Below are 13,030 nucleotides of genomic sequence, written 5' to 3'. Positions count from 1 at the left end.
AATTTTAAAGAACATTAACTTTGAGACTTACATATTATATAAAAGTTTTTTCATGCTCGTAATAATTTTTAGTGAGAGTAAAGGCCCATTTCGGTACTAGTTCAGGACTTTTTCGGAACCATATATTTGGCTGATAACACCGTGCGAAAAAAAAACAAAAAAATTTCAAAACACACGAAAGAATCGATATACTTACGAAACTATGGGACAAATATAGTGAAACGGCGTTTTCAGTTTTTCACTCTGACTTCAGTATTTTTTTCAAAGGCCTTTGAAATTTTAAAAATATGATTAATTCAAAAAATGATTTAAAAAATTCAGTGCAATGTAGAATAACAATATGGGTACCAAATGAGAGAGTAAATTCTTTAGAATTTAAAAGCAGTAAATTTATTAGGTTTGCACGAAGAAATTAGATGATGAGGTCGTGCGTATATTAGTCCTCAAACAACAATTTTTTAAAAGAAAAATATTGCAATTTTTGAAGTACATATATTTAAAGACAAAATTTTTAAAGGACATATTCCATACCCATTCGTCCTTGTGCACAAAAAAATTTATTCTGTTATAATTATACAGAATTTTTATTTTTATACGATACCTTAATTATTTTTCTACATACACTGAATTTTTTAAATATTTTTTTTTTGAAATAATCATATTTTTTAAATTTCTGAGAAAAACCAAGTACCTACGCAGTTTTACTATAATTTACCCATATTTTCGCGAGTAAATTCACGTTTTTGTGTGAAAAATTTACTGTCGCACGGTGGAATTATATTTCTGAAAAAAAAAAATCACTCTTAACCTGTTTAAAACAAATTTATATTCGCTTCGCTCTTATTAACAAATACCAATTAATCGTATCTCTCTTTCTGTTTTATAGATCTTTGCAAATATTTGATTCAAAACACCAAGATAGAGACTATTACATTCCGCCAAGAATAAGGACCAACAACAATAGTGACGATGAATAACAATATAAAGGAATTCTCCAGCATAGAGGATCAGTTTATTACACCAGTTTTAGGTGAGTACACAAAATCGTACAAAAAGTGTTATTAACTGCTAACCACACTTGTGCGTATATGTATACAGTTATGTGAATAATTAAAAAAAAAATCAAAAAGGTTTAAAACAACTCTTCGAAATAAATTACCAAACAAAAAACTATAAGCGAGTGAAATGCGAATTTAATTTACTTGTGTGAATTGTGTGGAGTTCATTGGAGCACCACTTCCACAAGCAGCGCCAACAACACCTCAACACTGACGACAATTTGAGTAGATGAAAAAAAAACGCCTAACAACAATAGCAACTACGAGAGAGCAGCAGTGAGTGCAGTATTGTCGAGGATTAACAAGTGAAAATATACATATTGTCTATTGTGTAAAAATTTAGTGCATAAACTACAACTACAACAGCAACAGCAACAGCAACAACAACAAGCAAACACAATAATAATAATAGCAACAATGCCAACTAACAAAGGCTAATAGCTGTTGGCGATGATGCTGACGCTGACGCTGACGACGGATGTGATGGTTGTTGACAAAAAAGTGCACTTGGCTTTTGCGTTGCTTTGCTTTGCTTTTCCCAGGCACAGAACGATGTGAGCGGGCGGTTGAGTGATAAATGATGCGACATAACAGTGACAAAAACGCAACAAAAGCGGCAAAGGCGGCAAAAACTCCAACACAGCTGCGAATATAATAAACATGTTGTAGTTGGCGTAAAATCTGGCTGAACTTTCAAGTTGTCGAAAAATATGAAGTGCGAAAAATGTGGTGCTTGGCGAAAAAATTTTGCTAAAATTTCAGATTGTCAAGTTGACATATGTATTTATATTTTAGTTGACGTTTGACAGCTAGCTGGTGGAAGGAGGTAGAGAGTGTAAGTTAGGGTAGGGTAACGGGTTCATACTAGCGTTTCAGTTCGTTTCGAGTTTTGAGCTTGCGTCTGGGCTCACATTTAAGTTTGAGTTGAAACTATAGTGCAAGCGTTGTTTTAATTTTGAGTTGAGTGAAGTTGGATTTCGAGTTTTAAATTGAGCTTGAGTTTGAATTCGAGTTAGAAACTGAGTTTGAGTACGAATTTGGGTTTCAGTTTCAGTTTGAGTTTAAGTATAAGTTTGAGTTTAACCGTGAGTTTTTTTTTTAATTTTAAGTTTCAGTTCGTCGATGTTTGAGTTTGGGACTGAATTTACATATAAATTTGCGTTGAAACTGTAGTTTAAGCTTCTTTAATTCTGAGTTGAACGAAGTTTGAGTTTTAGTTTTGGTGTGATTTAGAGTTTCATAGTTTATGTTTGGATGACAGCTAGAAACGCAGTTTGAGTTTAAATTTGAGTGTGAGTTTGAGTGTAAGTTAGAGATTTACTTGGAGTTTGTGTTCAATTTTAAATTTTAGTTCAAGTTTAAGTTTAAGGTTGAGATGTATGTAGTGTGAGGTTTAGTCTAAGTTTGAGCGTGAGCGTAAATTTGATTTTGATTTTGAGTTTGAGTGTGATTTTGCGCTTAAGTTTTAATTTAAATTTTGGTTTGAGTGATCATTTAAAATAAGAGTTTGAGTCTATGTTGGAGTTTCGATTTCGTGTTAAGTTTTCATTCTGGTGTAAGTGAGTTTGAGTTTGAGGCACAGTTTGTGGTTGAGTTTGAAGTTGAGTTTGAAGTTGAGTTTGACGTAGAAGTTGAATTAAGGGTTTATTTGGAATTTGTTTTCGAGTGTCAATGTTGGCTAGGGTTTGAGTGCAAATTTTTAGTTTGAGTTCGATATGGAGCTTAGATTATAAGCAAAGCTTTCGCTTTAATTTGAATGTGAGCTTCATCTTGTTTTAAGTTTCAGTTCCAATATGAGTTTGAGTTTAATTTTGATTTAGGGTGCGAGTTTTATTTTGATTTCAAATGTGGATTTGAGTTTAAGGTAGATATGAGTTGAAGTTAAATGTGAGGGTGGGGTTGAGTTTGAGTATAAATTTAGAGTTTTAATTTGGGATTGAGTTTGATGTTGAGAGTGGTCTTGAGTTTTAGTTTGAGTTTGAATTTCGGATTGATTTTGATGTTGAGTGTGACTCATAGGCTCAGAGTATGGCTTTGAGCATGAGTTTCAAATTAAGTTCGATTTTGAGTTTGAAGTTCGAGTTTGAGCTTAATTTTTAGCTAGAGTTTCTCTTTGGATTTAAGTTTAAGTTTGGTTGTACGTTTGATTTTGTTTTAGATTTAGAGCACGAATTTTAGTTTAACTTTAAATTTGAGTGTAACCTCAAAATAATATTTAAATTCCTCAGTGAAAAAAATATTATTAATTTTCAAAACATTCACCGGTTAAAAAAAAAAAGATTAACGAAAAATTGCGCGACTGCTAAAATAGTATTTCTCAGCTAAATGTCAGTGCTATTGTTATGCACATCTGCGCCACCCGCACTATTGTTGTGCGAGTCTAGTGTACCGTCACATTGACTGAAGAAGTTTCACCCACTCCAGGCGACCCTCTCAGCGTGAAATGTCGAGTGGACGACTTGGAGAGCGCTTGAAATGCATTAAGCCAATTAGCATAGGCAAACACAAAAGCACTCCAAGCAAGCGACAGACAACAACATCAACAATAGTTGTGGCAACAACAACCACCACAACATTTATGCCAACCAAAATGCAACACCAACCAATGGCATTATGTGTCAGCGTGTGATGCACATGTATATGCAATGTGTGTGTGTGTGTGTGTGTCCAGAGAATGTTGCCAATGCCTGCTGCGCGCATCCATGCAGTGCAGCGGTGGTAGCATCTGCCATTTGACTGACTGCATGTCTGGTTGATTGGCTGGTTTGCTGGCTAGCAGCAATAAGCGCCCGATCCATCTACTTGCCTGCCTAGCGGTTTAAATGCATGGGCGCTGGTTTTGGCTAGGCAAGGCCACTTGCTGATAGGTAATGTTGGATTGAGTGATTTCTCGCCGCCCCAAGTAAGCCTGCGCGCCCGCTGTTCTATGCATCGCTGATATGGCTGAAGCGCTCAATGTGATTGCTGATTGACTAAAAAGTAAAGCCTTTTGTTGGTGTTATTGTTGTTGCTGTGTTTGTTGGTGGCTGTTAGCATTTTCGCTGATGTTGACACAAATGCATCCAAACAGCCCCACTCTTGCCTCCGCAAGTATAGGAGGATGTGCTGAGTTTGTAAAACGCTGATGCAATTGCTGCGCGAAAATGTTCGCTTCAATGCTTTTGCTGTTGTTGGCAATGTTGTTGCAATTGCTATTGGTGCCGCTTGTGAGCTTAGCAGCTGGGCCGCGTCATAATGCTAATTTCAAGTGCAGGCGATGCAAATGTCGGGCGGAAGGGAGATTGCGGGAGAAGCATCGTATGTGTTTGTGATTAACGTTATCGATGGTTGACAACAACACAAACAAAAACAACCACAACTGATAACAGGCTTTAGTGGTGACGGAGTAACGGAGGCTTATGGGGGGGAATTACAATGTTCGGATGTGGTTCTCAGTCCGGCAGCTGTCGATTGGCAATTAGGGTTTCTACTTTGCAAGGTACACGTGCGCACCTACATACATATACGCAATCACATATCTGCATATAGTATACCCACGTTCGTAAATAATTTGCAACGCTTTGCACGAACAGCGGCGGATAAAATAATAAGTCAAATTATTACAAACGTCACTGAGACTCAAATGAAAGCTGCCAACAAAAAAGAGGTACCCAGCGAAAGAATTATCGCACCGTTTCAATTAAAAATATTAATCTGTATAATAAAATTGTAACAGGCCGATGTCTGTACATTATAGAAATTAAAGAACAATTAATAATTCAGAAGCCAAATAAACAATTTTTTTGTTTTGTTTGTACGTACATTACTCATAATTATAAGGGATTCGAGTGCCATATTACCTCTAAATCCGTGCAGCCATTTCTGAGTGAAGAGAGGTCTCGCATAGTGTCGGTTTTTAATATCATCAATCACATCTAAAGGCCAATCTCTGTACTTCGACATCTGATATTATAAATTCTAAACAACGGTGAAAATCGAATAACCTTGACACTGATATTTTAATATTGCATAAAAAAATTTTCTATACGACAACTAAATTTGAACATTTAAACAGGTGGAAATCATTTCAAAAATATTTTCAATATTTTCATTTGATAAGATAATCTTTTTCCTTTCTTTCTTTAATTAAGGTTGAGTTGGATTTTTTTAACAGTTGGCAACCCTCCCAAATATATTTCAGAAATAAAGTTTTTCAAACCCATTTCAATTAACTACCTTTTAATAATTCACCCAACCTAAAATAATTTGAATACCACTTTTTAAACACATGGCAACCTACCTCAAACTTTCTAAATGTTCTTACTAAAGATTTGTTAACAATCTTTTGCTTGACACCCGTATTTTCATATTTTAAATAGTTAATTAAATTCGACTTTTGAAACTGGTGGCAACCCTCATCGAAAGTAGCTTCAAACTAAAACCTTCTTAAATATCCTTCGTCTGACGTTGTGAGAAATATTTTAATTAACTGAATTAAGTTGAATATGATTTTTTTAAACATGTGGCAACCCTTAAAATATAGTTCAGAAATAAAGCCTTGTCAAAGTTATGGCCAAAGTTGATGCCAATATTTTAGTAATTCATTAAACGTATTAAATTATTTGAATTTCATTTTATAAACAGGTGGCAACTCTCAATTAAAAAAAATTTTTAACGTTAAAACTAAAGATTTATTAGTACTCTTTTGTTTGGCTTATTTTACTATTTCATTGTGTATAAGTTAACTGAATTCGACTTTTAAACTGGCGGTAACGCTCTTCAAAATATTTTCTGAGACCCCTTTCGTTTGGCACCCATATGGTGATACATATTTATCTTACCTAATTCCCTTAATTCAAATTGAATTTGATTTTTGAAACAGGTGGCAACCATTCTACAGTCAAGTTATGACACAAAGCTCTTCAAAACCATTCGACTGATACCTATTTTTTTAATTATTGGTGTGACTTTAATTTGAACTTACAACGCGCAACTCTTTTCGAAAAGAAAACTAGTTTGCACATCTACAGGCCAAGCGCTTTAATTTGGCGCCCTAATTTTGAAAATCGAGCGAACGGTGCAGATCTTTTGTCCTGGACAAAAAAATCCTTCGCGTATTATATATATATATATATAGATATGACAATAATAGTGCTAAGCTAAAAAAATTTAAGAAAGTGAACTGTCCAGGAAATTTTTTTAAGCTGGTTACCACCTATTTGAAAAATACGTAAGTGTAAGTTAAGGTAAGTGTTGAATTAGTACACCTTTGAAGAAAGGGCGCGGTATGTAGTGTAACAAAGCGTTTTTCTGTGAAGGCCCCGCCGATTCTATTCTCTATGCTGGGTATACTCGCCGTGCCCAGGGTCCGTTACAATAAATTTATATTGTGGGGCCTTTGGAAATAGTACCTTTTTTAATTTTCCTTATTCTCTATAACGTCGAAATTCTTATTTTCTCCATTATTAAAGGTATGTAAATTCTACTATCGCTATGCTATACTATCGGCGTGCTGCTGTTGGGTGACGTCGATGCTGTCGGCGTTCTGCTAGTGCACGGCGTCTACGCTACTCTGTCGCTGTGCGGCGTCGGCGCTAATATGCCGGCGTTCTGCTGCGGTGCGACGTCGGCGCTCCGATGCCGGTGCTCTGCTGCGACGCAATGTGGGCGCTACTGTGTCGGCGTTCTATGGAGCTGAGAGCGGGCGTCGCCGCCAGGCGGGTTCGCGGTAGACTGTAGAGTGGCGGCGCTCTACCTCGAAACAGCCAAGCCCTGTCTGGCGTGCCCGTATACAGGTCAAGGACTATTTGTTGTTAGCAGTGCGTTCACAACCACAGCTCCGCTACTGACGTTTTGTTGTTGGCGGTGCCGGCGCGCTAATCTGTCGGAGCACTGCCCTTTGTCGGTGCACTCACCTCTGTCGTCGCACTCTCCTCTGGCGGCGCACTCTGCTGGGCGACGTCGACGATCTGCTCCTGGGTGACGTCAGCGTTGCCGTCGCGCGGGCTGACGGTGGACTGTACAGTGTCGGCGCTCTACCTCGAAATAGCCAAGCCCTGTCTGGCAGGCCCTTATACAAGTCAAGGACTACTTGTTGGTAGCAGTGCGTTCACGACCACAGCTCCGTGTTGACTGACTCGTATGTTGCTAAGTCACATCTGTTATAGCTGGTGCTCTTTGTGTTGCTGATGTTGCGTTGATATGACGACGGTGTAGACATGGAGTGTTGATACGGTCTCTCGTGTTGGCTGGCCGTGTCTATGATGTTGCTGTAGTCGTTGTTGTTGGTTTAGGGTTATGCGTTCGTGTGAGCTAAATTCCGCGGATATTTAGTCCTCACACTTCCGCCTCCTCTTCGGAGGGCTTAAGTTTAAGAACGTTTTGGGCGTATACGTGCGCCTGGAGATTTCTCGGGTGGCGATCGCGTGTAAAAATGCGGCGACGTGGGCCGCGCGTCGACCGGTCGCACTGAGATGGCGCGCATGGCTTCCGCGTGGGTAGCGGTGGCGTATGTGGCGGCTGCGCAAACGGTGCTCGCACGCCTGGCGGCTGCCCGTGTGTACATCGCTTGTTGCTGGTTGCATGGCTGTGTGGTGGCGTGGGTGAGAACTGCATGTCTTGTGGCTGCGTTTGCGTCTGTGGCTTCGGCGCGAGCACGAGCGGCGTCCCATGCGCCCCTGGTCGCGTTCTCTGCTGCGATCCGTTCTGGTACCTGCGTTTTCCCACCTTATATTTCTGACAGGACTCGCATCGGCGTACGTATCGACTGATGTTGCGAAACATTCCCGGCCAATAATACCGGGTGGCAATCCGCGCTAGAGCTCGGCGAATATCCAGGTGTCTATCATTTGATATGTTGGCGGAGAGGACTCGCTACACACAGCTCCCAGAGTACTGCCTCTTTGCCCTGGGATCGGCGCTGGGTATGGCGATAGAGTTGTCCCTCCTGTATCATGTAGTCGGCGTTGTCGACTATGGTTGCGCTGCTTGTAATCTCATAATTTGGAGTTCCTCTGTCAGGAATCCGCGCGTATGGGCTACCTCATCCTCGTGGTTGGGGTACTCGTTGTTTACCCTTTTGACCTTCGCGCTTGTGGTCTTTCGTCTTCTTTGGCTCCTCATTTCGGCGCCCCTTGGTGGACGATATCTCGAAATACCAACTAACATCTCTACATCTTTCATGGTAATTATTCCTTTGTCATTATTCGTTATACTTCCATCTTTTAATTTCGTAGATCATATAGGTTTTTTATTTTTTAATTTCCGAATTCGATGTCGAATTCTTGAAAGAGATTTTCATTGCAAACGTCTTATAACGACATTTTCCAGAATTGTGAAAAAAAAAATGTTTGAAACTCGTTCGTTCTCAATGTTTTATCCGTCACTGTATGCGCGCAGCTAAATAGCGGCAAGATGTTTACATGTCCGCTCTAACCAACTCATGACGCACACACATGCCTACGTGACGCTATAGGCGTATTATGGACTCAGGCCAGTTAAAATTGCCACAAGCTGCTGCTGATGTGCGACGATGAAGAACTGTAAGAGGATGCAGGTGCCAACGATGCGCCAGTTGAGCATAGATCTGGCGGTCGCAATAAGCAAAATTACAATGACTAAGCGCTATATTTGTAAGCTATGGAGTAAAATACAAACAGTAATAGCGACAATAATAGCAACAACAATATTTGCGACAAATATTTGCTTTGGCCACTTGTAATTTATGGTGTCATCATGACAACACCATTGTACAAACCTAATGCCCCAGCATTATGATTGCCTTGACTAAAGTCGCGCCTTCACATAGGGAGAGGGCATAGATAGGTACGCTAATGTAGTTTAATTTACTGCGTACGTATGTATGTATTTACGTAGGAGTACTTGCGGGGACTTTACGAGTATAAAAAATCACCACTTTCGATGTCAAGCTTGTCACTTTTGTTCACTCAGCCAGTCAATCAGGGGATAGATTTAATGTCGTGCATATTAAGCGCATATATACCCAGTAGTTTCTTGGACTGTCGCGGATTTGGATGGGAGCGGATTTTGATGGGGACAGATATACTTTAACTTGGTTTTAATTAATTCATGACATGGTTGAGATTACTTCACGTCATCTGTAAGTTAGAAATTAAACTTTATTCCGCCAAAGATACGGGTCTATTCCTCTGCTTGGAGGCAGAAATATGACCCGGAATGCAAAAGCTTAGGAGGTTGTTAGAAAATAAATGTGCACGATAAGGCTCTGAAGAACTGGAGTTATAGGCTTGCAAATTTTTACGAGCCTGGGTACCACGTCATGTATTACATTACACACATTTTGTCCTTATTGGATAGTATGGCAGGTAAAACAACACATAGACCAGGTAAATACAAAGTAGAGATCTGCGATGGATATTTCAAGCAAATATGAAGCCTAGTTTTAATTTTACGCACAGCGCTCGGATTTAAGGTATCCATTGAGGCGCTCTTAAGTGCGGAGGGGGAAAAGACCCCAGAAGGGTGAGGGGAGAGTAAAGACATGGAGGGCGGGATTGGAAACGCTTCATGCCCAAACGCTCATATGCAGTTTAGAGCTCAGATTAGTTATAATAATTTTAACGAGAGGTTATCGCAAGGTTTATTTCTTAATTTTTGCTTCATTCTTTTCGCTTGCTTGTACTAAATATGAGCAATAACCCCCTTCGAGTTGTAATTCACTTCTACCAATAGGCATAAACTGCAATTAAGGCTTGGTGCAAATGAACTAGTAGGTTCGCAAATACTGAGATGATTCCACCTCATTGTATTCCTTGCAGTTGGTATAGTAAAGGTCATCGCCCTACCTATGCAATGACCATTTAGAACTCCCACCAATAGCAGGAGGTGTATTTTTTTAGTCTCAAGAGCTCCCTGGAGCGACTCCGGTTAGCACGTGACCAGAAGGATTCATCCACCTTGTATCCCAAGTTCTTGGCCTAGCGCTCACTGAGCTGACTAAAGGCCAATCTGTCCAGAAGTAGACCACACGAAATCAGGGGAGCATTAAAACTTTCTTCCGTGCGCACTGACCATATAGTTTTAAGCAATTTTTCCGTGGTGCGGAAACCACATAAGCTTAATGGCGTTGTAATCCAATGGTTATTGATCGACCCACCAAGCAGCCAAGAGTCTTGATAGTTGCTTTTGTACCGGAATAGACATTTACCTCCTTCAGTATTGTTACAAAAGGGAGCAACCATTCCGAAGTCTATTTTATAGCGTCTACCTCTGCTTGAACGCTAAAGCGGTACGACTGCCTAAATTTTAGGTTGATCGAGAGTTATTCGCAGAAGACATTTCAACCCACTTTCCCATTCAGCTTCGTTTCATTCGTAAATGAGTTAATAGGACCTCGATTTCAGATACTACACCCATCGAGTCTTTTCTCGCTGGAATATGGGTGGTGAAACATTCACTCGGACCCAAAACCAACGTCTAGTAGTCCACCCTTGTAGCTTTTTTGGAATGCCTAATGTTCTTGCCATTACTGATATGAAAAGAGAATGGTGAATGAACAAAGGACAGCGAGGAAACGGTGGAATATTTCATATAAACCCACTTTCCTGTCATCACATAGGATGCTGAAGACCTTAGCAGAGAAACTACTTAGACTGGGGTGGAATTAAAGATCACTAAACCTCTCTAAGACCGCGCATCCCGAAGGTACATTCTCTGCATTTCCGCAAAAAGGAGATACTGTGTTAATCTCTAGCCTTATCGACATATATATTTAAGTACTGTTTGCGGTTTACTTATGTAGCAAAGATTTGGAGAATGCAAAGCAGGTTTGCCAAGAGAAAACTCGGGTCCGGTACTAAATGTTGCACTTGTGTTTATTTACGTGAGAACAATTTTAGTGCGAGCATTTCTATGATGACGTCACACGAACAGCTGATTCCGTCAAGTTCGCTACGGCAGCAGTAGATAAAATTCGAAAATTTACAGTAATTAACGTGAGGTAAACGGCTAAGTAAATTAATTTTACTTAAACCGGTTTTAAGAATGTGCTAAACTATATAAGAAAGCACGGCAGGAGGAAGAAGAGATTCCGGACCAATCAGAACATCTGCCATTTCATCCATTACGGATGTATCTAAAATGAATGGAGAAGTGGAAGCTGCTGTATTTTGTTCGGAACTTGGACATGAAAAGCCGTATAAGCTCCCACACTACTTTTGTATTTTCCAGGCCTGGATCTGTATACTGCAACTAAGGCAACTGAGTCGGCAGCGGCCTTAACTCCTCGAAAATCACATATTGGTAATAATACTCATAATGAGACTAATTAGATCAGAAGGGATTATGTAATTTAAAAGTTTTCAATGGTTTTATGCCACTCAGATTTAACTCTATACTTTCATCTAACTTTTTAACTGCCTGGACATGGCGTGCTGGTATTTTTGCAGCGTTTGTTTAGTGACATTCAGAAACAAACCATTTTCATACTACGTTCAGTTTTTAATACGCTCAAATATGTGGTTGTGCAAGGGAGCGACGTCGAATAACATCGCTCAGTTATACGAAATTGTGGTATTCTTCTCCTTTCAGGCACTAAGTTTCTCTTCCTCAAGTCTACTTGCATAGGTTAGTTTCGAGTGTATTTATGCAGACATCCAGTTCATAGTATTACCAGCAGTTAGGACGATAAGTCTTAATGTTAATCTCCGGAATACTTAAAATATAACTGGGGTAATTTTCCCGGCCATAGCTGCTGATCTCCACTAGATACCGTAGGTGTTGCTGCTGTAGCCTTCCCAATGCCTGGCAACCACAAATTAGATGTTGCAATGCTTCATCCTCCATATTGGCTATCTCTGCCTTCACCCCATTATGTATTGTATTTCTGCAATAGGCTTGACACAAGATTTAAAGGATTTACTATTGTATATAGTATCAATAAATTACGTTTGTAACTAGTGTTTTGATGCCACTCTTTTAATATTTACTGCAAGCGATTTACAAAAATAATCAAGTCTATGCCTACATACGTATGTACATACGTCCATGCAAACACATCCATACATACATGCATATGTATGTGTGTGCGTGAATAATTGCTCTGATATTTATGCGTCGTATATGTGGTGTAATTACGCGCAGGCGCAATGGGCCTTTTCGAGGAAAAATTCAAGCACAGCTCAGCGCTTTCAACGTTTGATTACTTATTTGCTACGTCCAAAATGCGCATTCATAATGAAATTCGTTGTTGACGTGAAAGTGATGGATGGGTGGCTTTGATGCGGGTGGTGGCAGTCGTCACAGCTAGGCACTTGCATAATTTTATGAGTATCTCGAAAGTGTCATTAAGTTGGTGCGCATTTTTGTGGCGCATTCATATACATAACATAAGATAATGTACTACATATATATCAACATTTGGCTGGTCCAAAAAAATATGGTGGAAAAATCACCTTTTTTAATTTTTGCTGTTGCCGCCTTCCAGAACTGAAGAATATCAAAAATAAGGAGACACGTATTTTTTTACTTTGAAATCCGTCAAGTTGTATTGTACATCGGGAAAATAAATTTCTTCGTAGTATTGCAATAAAATCGTTAAAAATAAAAAAATCTAAAAAATACAACAACGTTTATTAAAAATGTAGGCTTATTTAATACTACAATATGGGTATCAAATGGAGGGTTTATGCACGCCCAGCAAAGGTTTTTGAAAATACATACTTTAAGGCGCATATATTTTTAGAACGGGTTGCCATGTGTCTATAATACAATTTTTTTAAATCATGCTACATGCGGTTAAGTAAAATATCAATTTCAAGCAAAAGGTGCTAAGGTCGTCGCGACTATGTCAAACTATCGAATGTGCAAAAATGCAGATTTCGTAATTTTACTTAACTTAAATAACGCATCTTAGTTAACAACTTTTTCAACCATAACACTGCACCAAACAGTGCATCTGGATGGGTGTAATTGGCGGTGGTGTGTTGTCCTTGGATTTTCAGAACCCCCCAAAC

At 39.3% G+C, this 13,030-nt stretch overlaps 1 protein-coding gene across 3 annotated transcripts in view; it reads left to right on the top strand.

The window, feature by feature from the left end:
* Nucleotides 1–13,030, top strand: part of LOC118745146 (fatty acyl-CoA reductase wat) — a gene marked incomplete at its 3' end in the record, with an annotated part of 160,569 nt that overhangs the window by 133,376 nt on the left and 14,163 nt on the right. For all 3 annotated transcript variants that reach the window (XM_036478688.1, XM_036478676.1, XM_036478681.1), the window contains 1 exon segment: nucleotides 887–1,030. In XM_036478688.1, coding sequence (XP_036334581.1) covers nucleotides 970–1,030 — 61 coding nt within the window.

This window comes from Rhagoletis pomonella, unplaced genomic scaffold, assembly GCF_013731165.1.
Source record: "Rhagoletis pomonella isolate Grant_MI unplaced genomic scaffold, Rhpom_1.0 Rhpom_scaffold_00001, whole genome shotgun sequence".
Taxonomy (NCBI): Eukaryota; Metazoa; Arthropoda; class Insecta; order Diptera; family Tephritidae; genus Rhagoletis; species Rhagoletis pomonella.
Note: the sequence above shows the minus strand (reverse complement) of the source record. Positions and strands in the feature narration are given on the sequence as shown.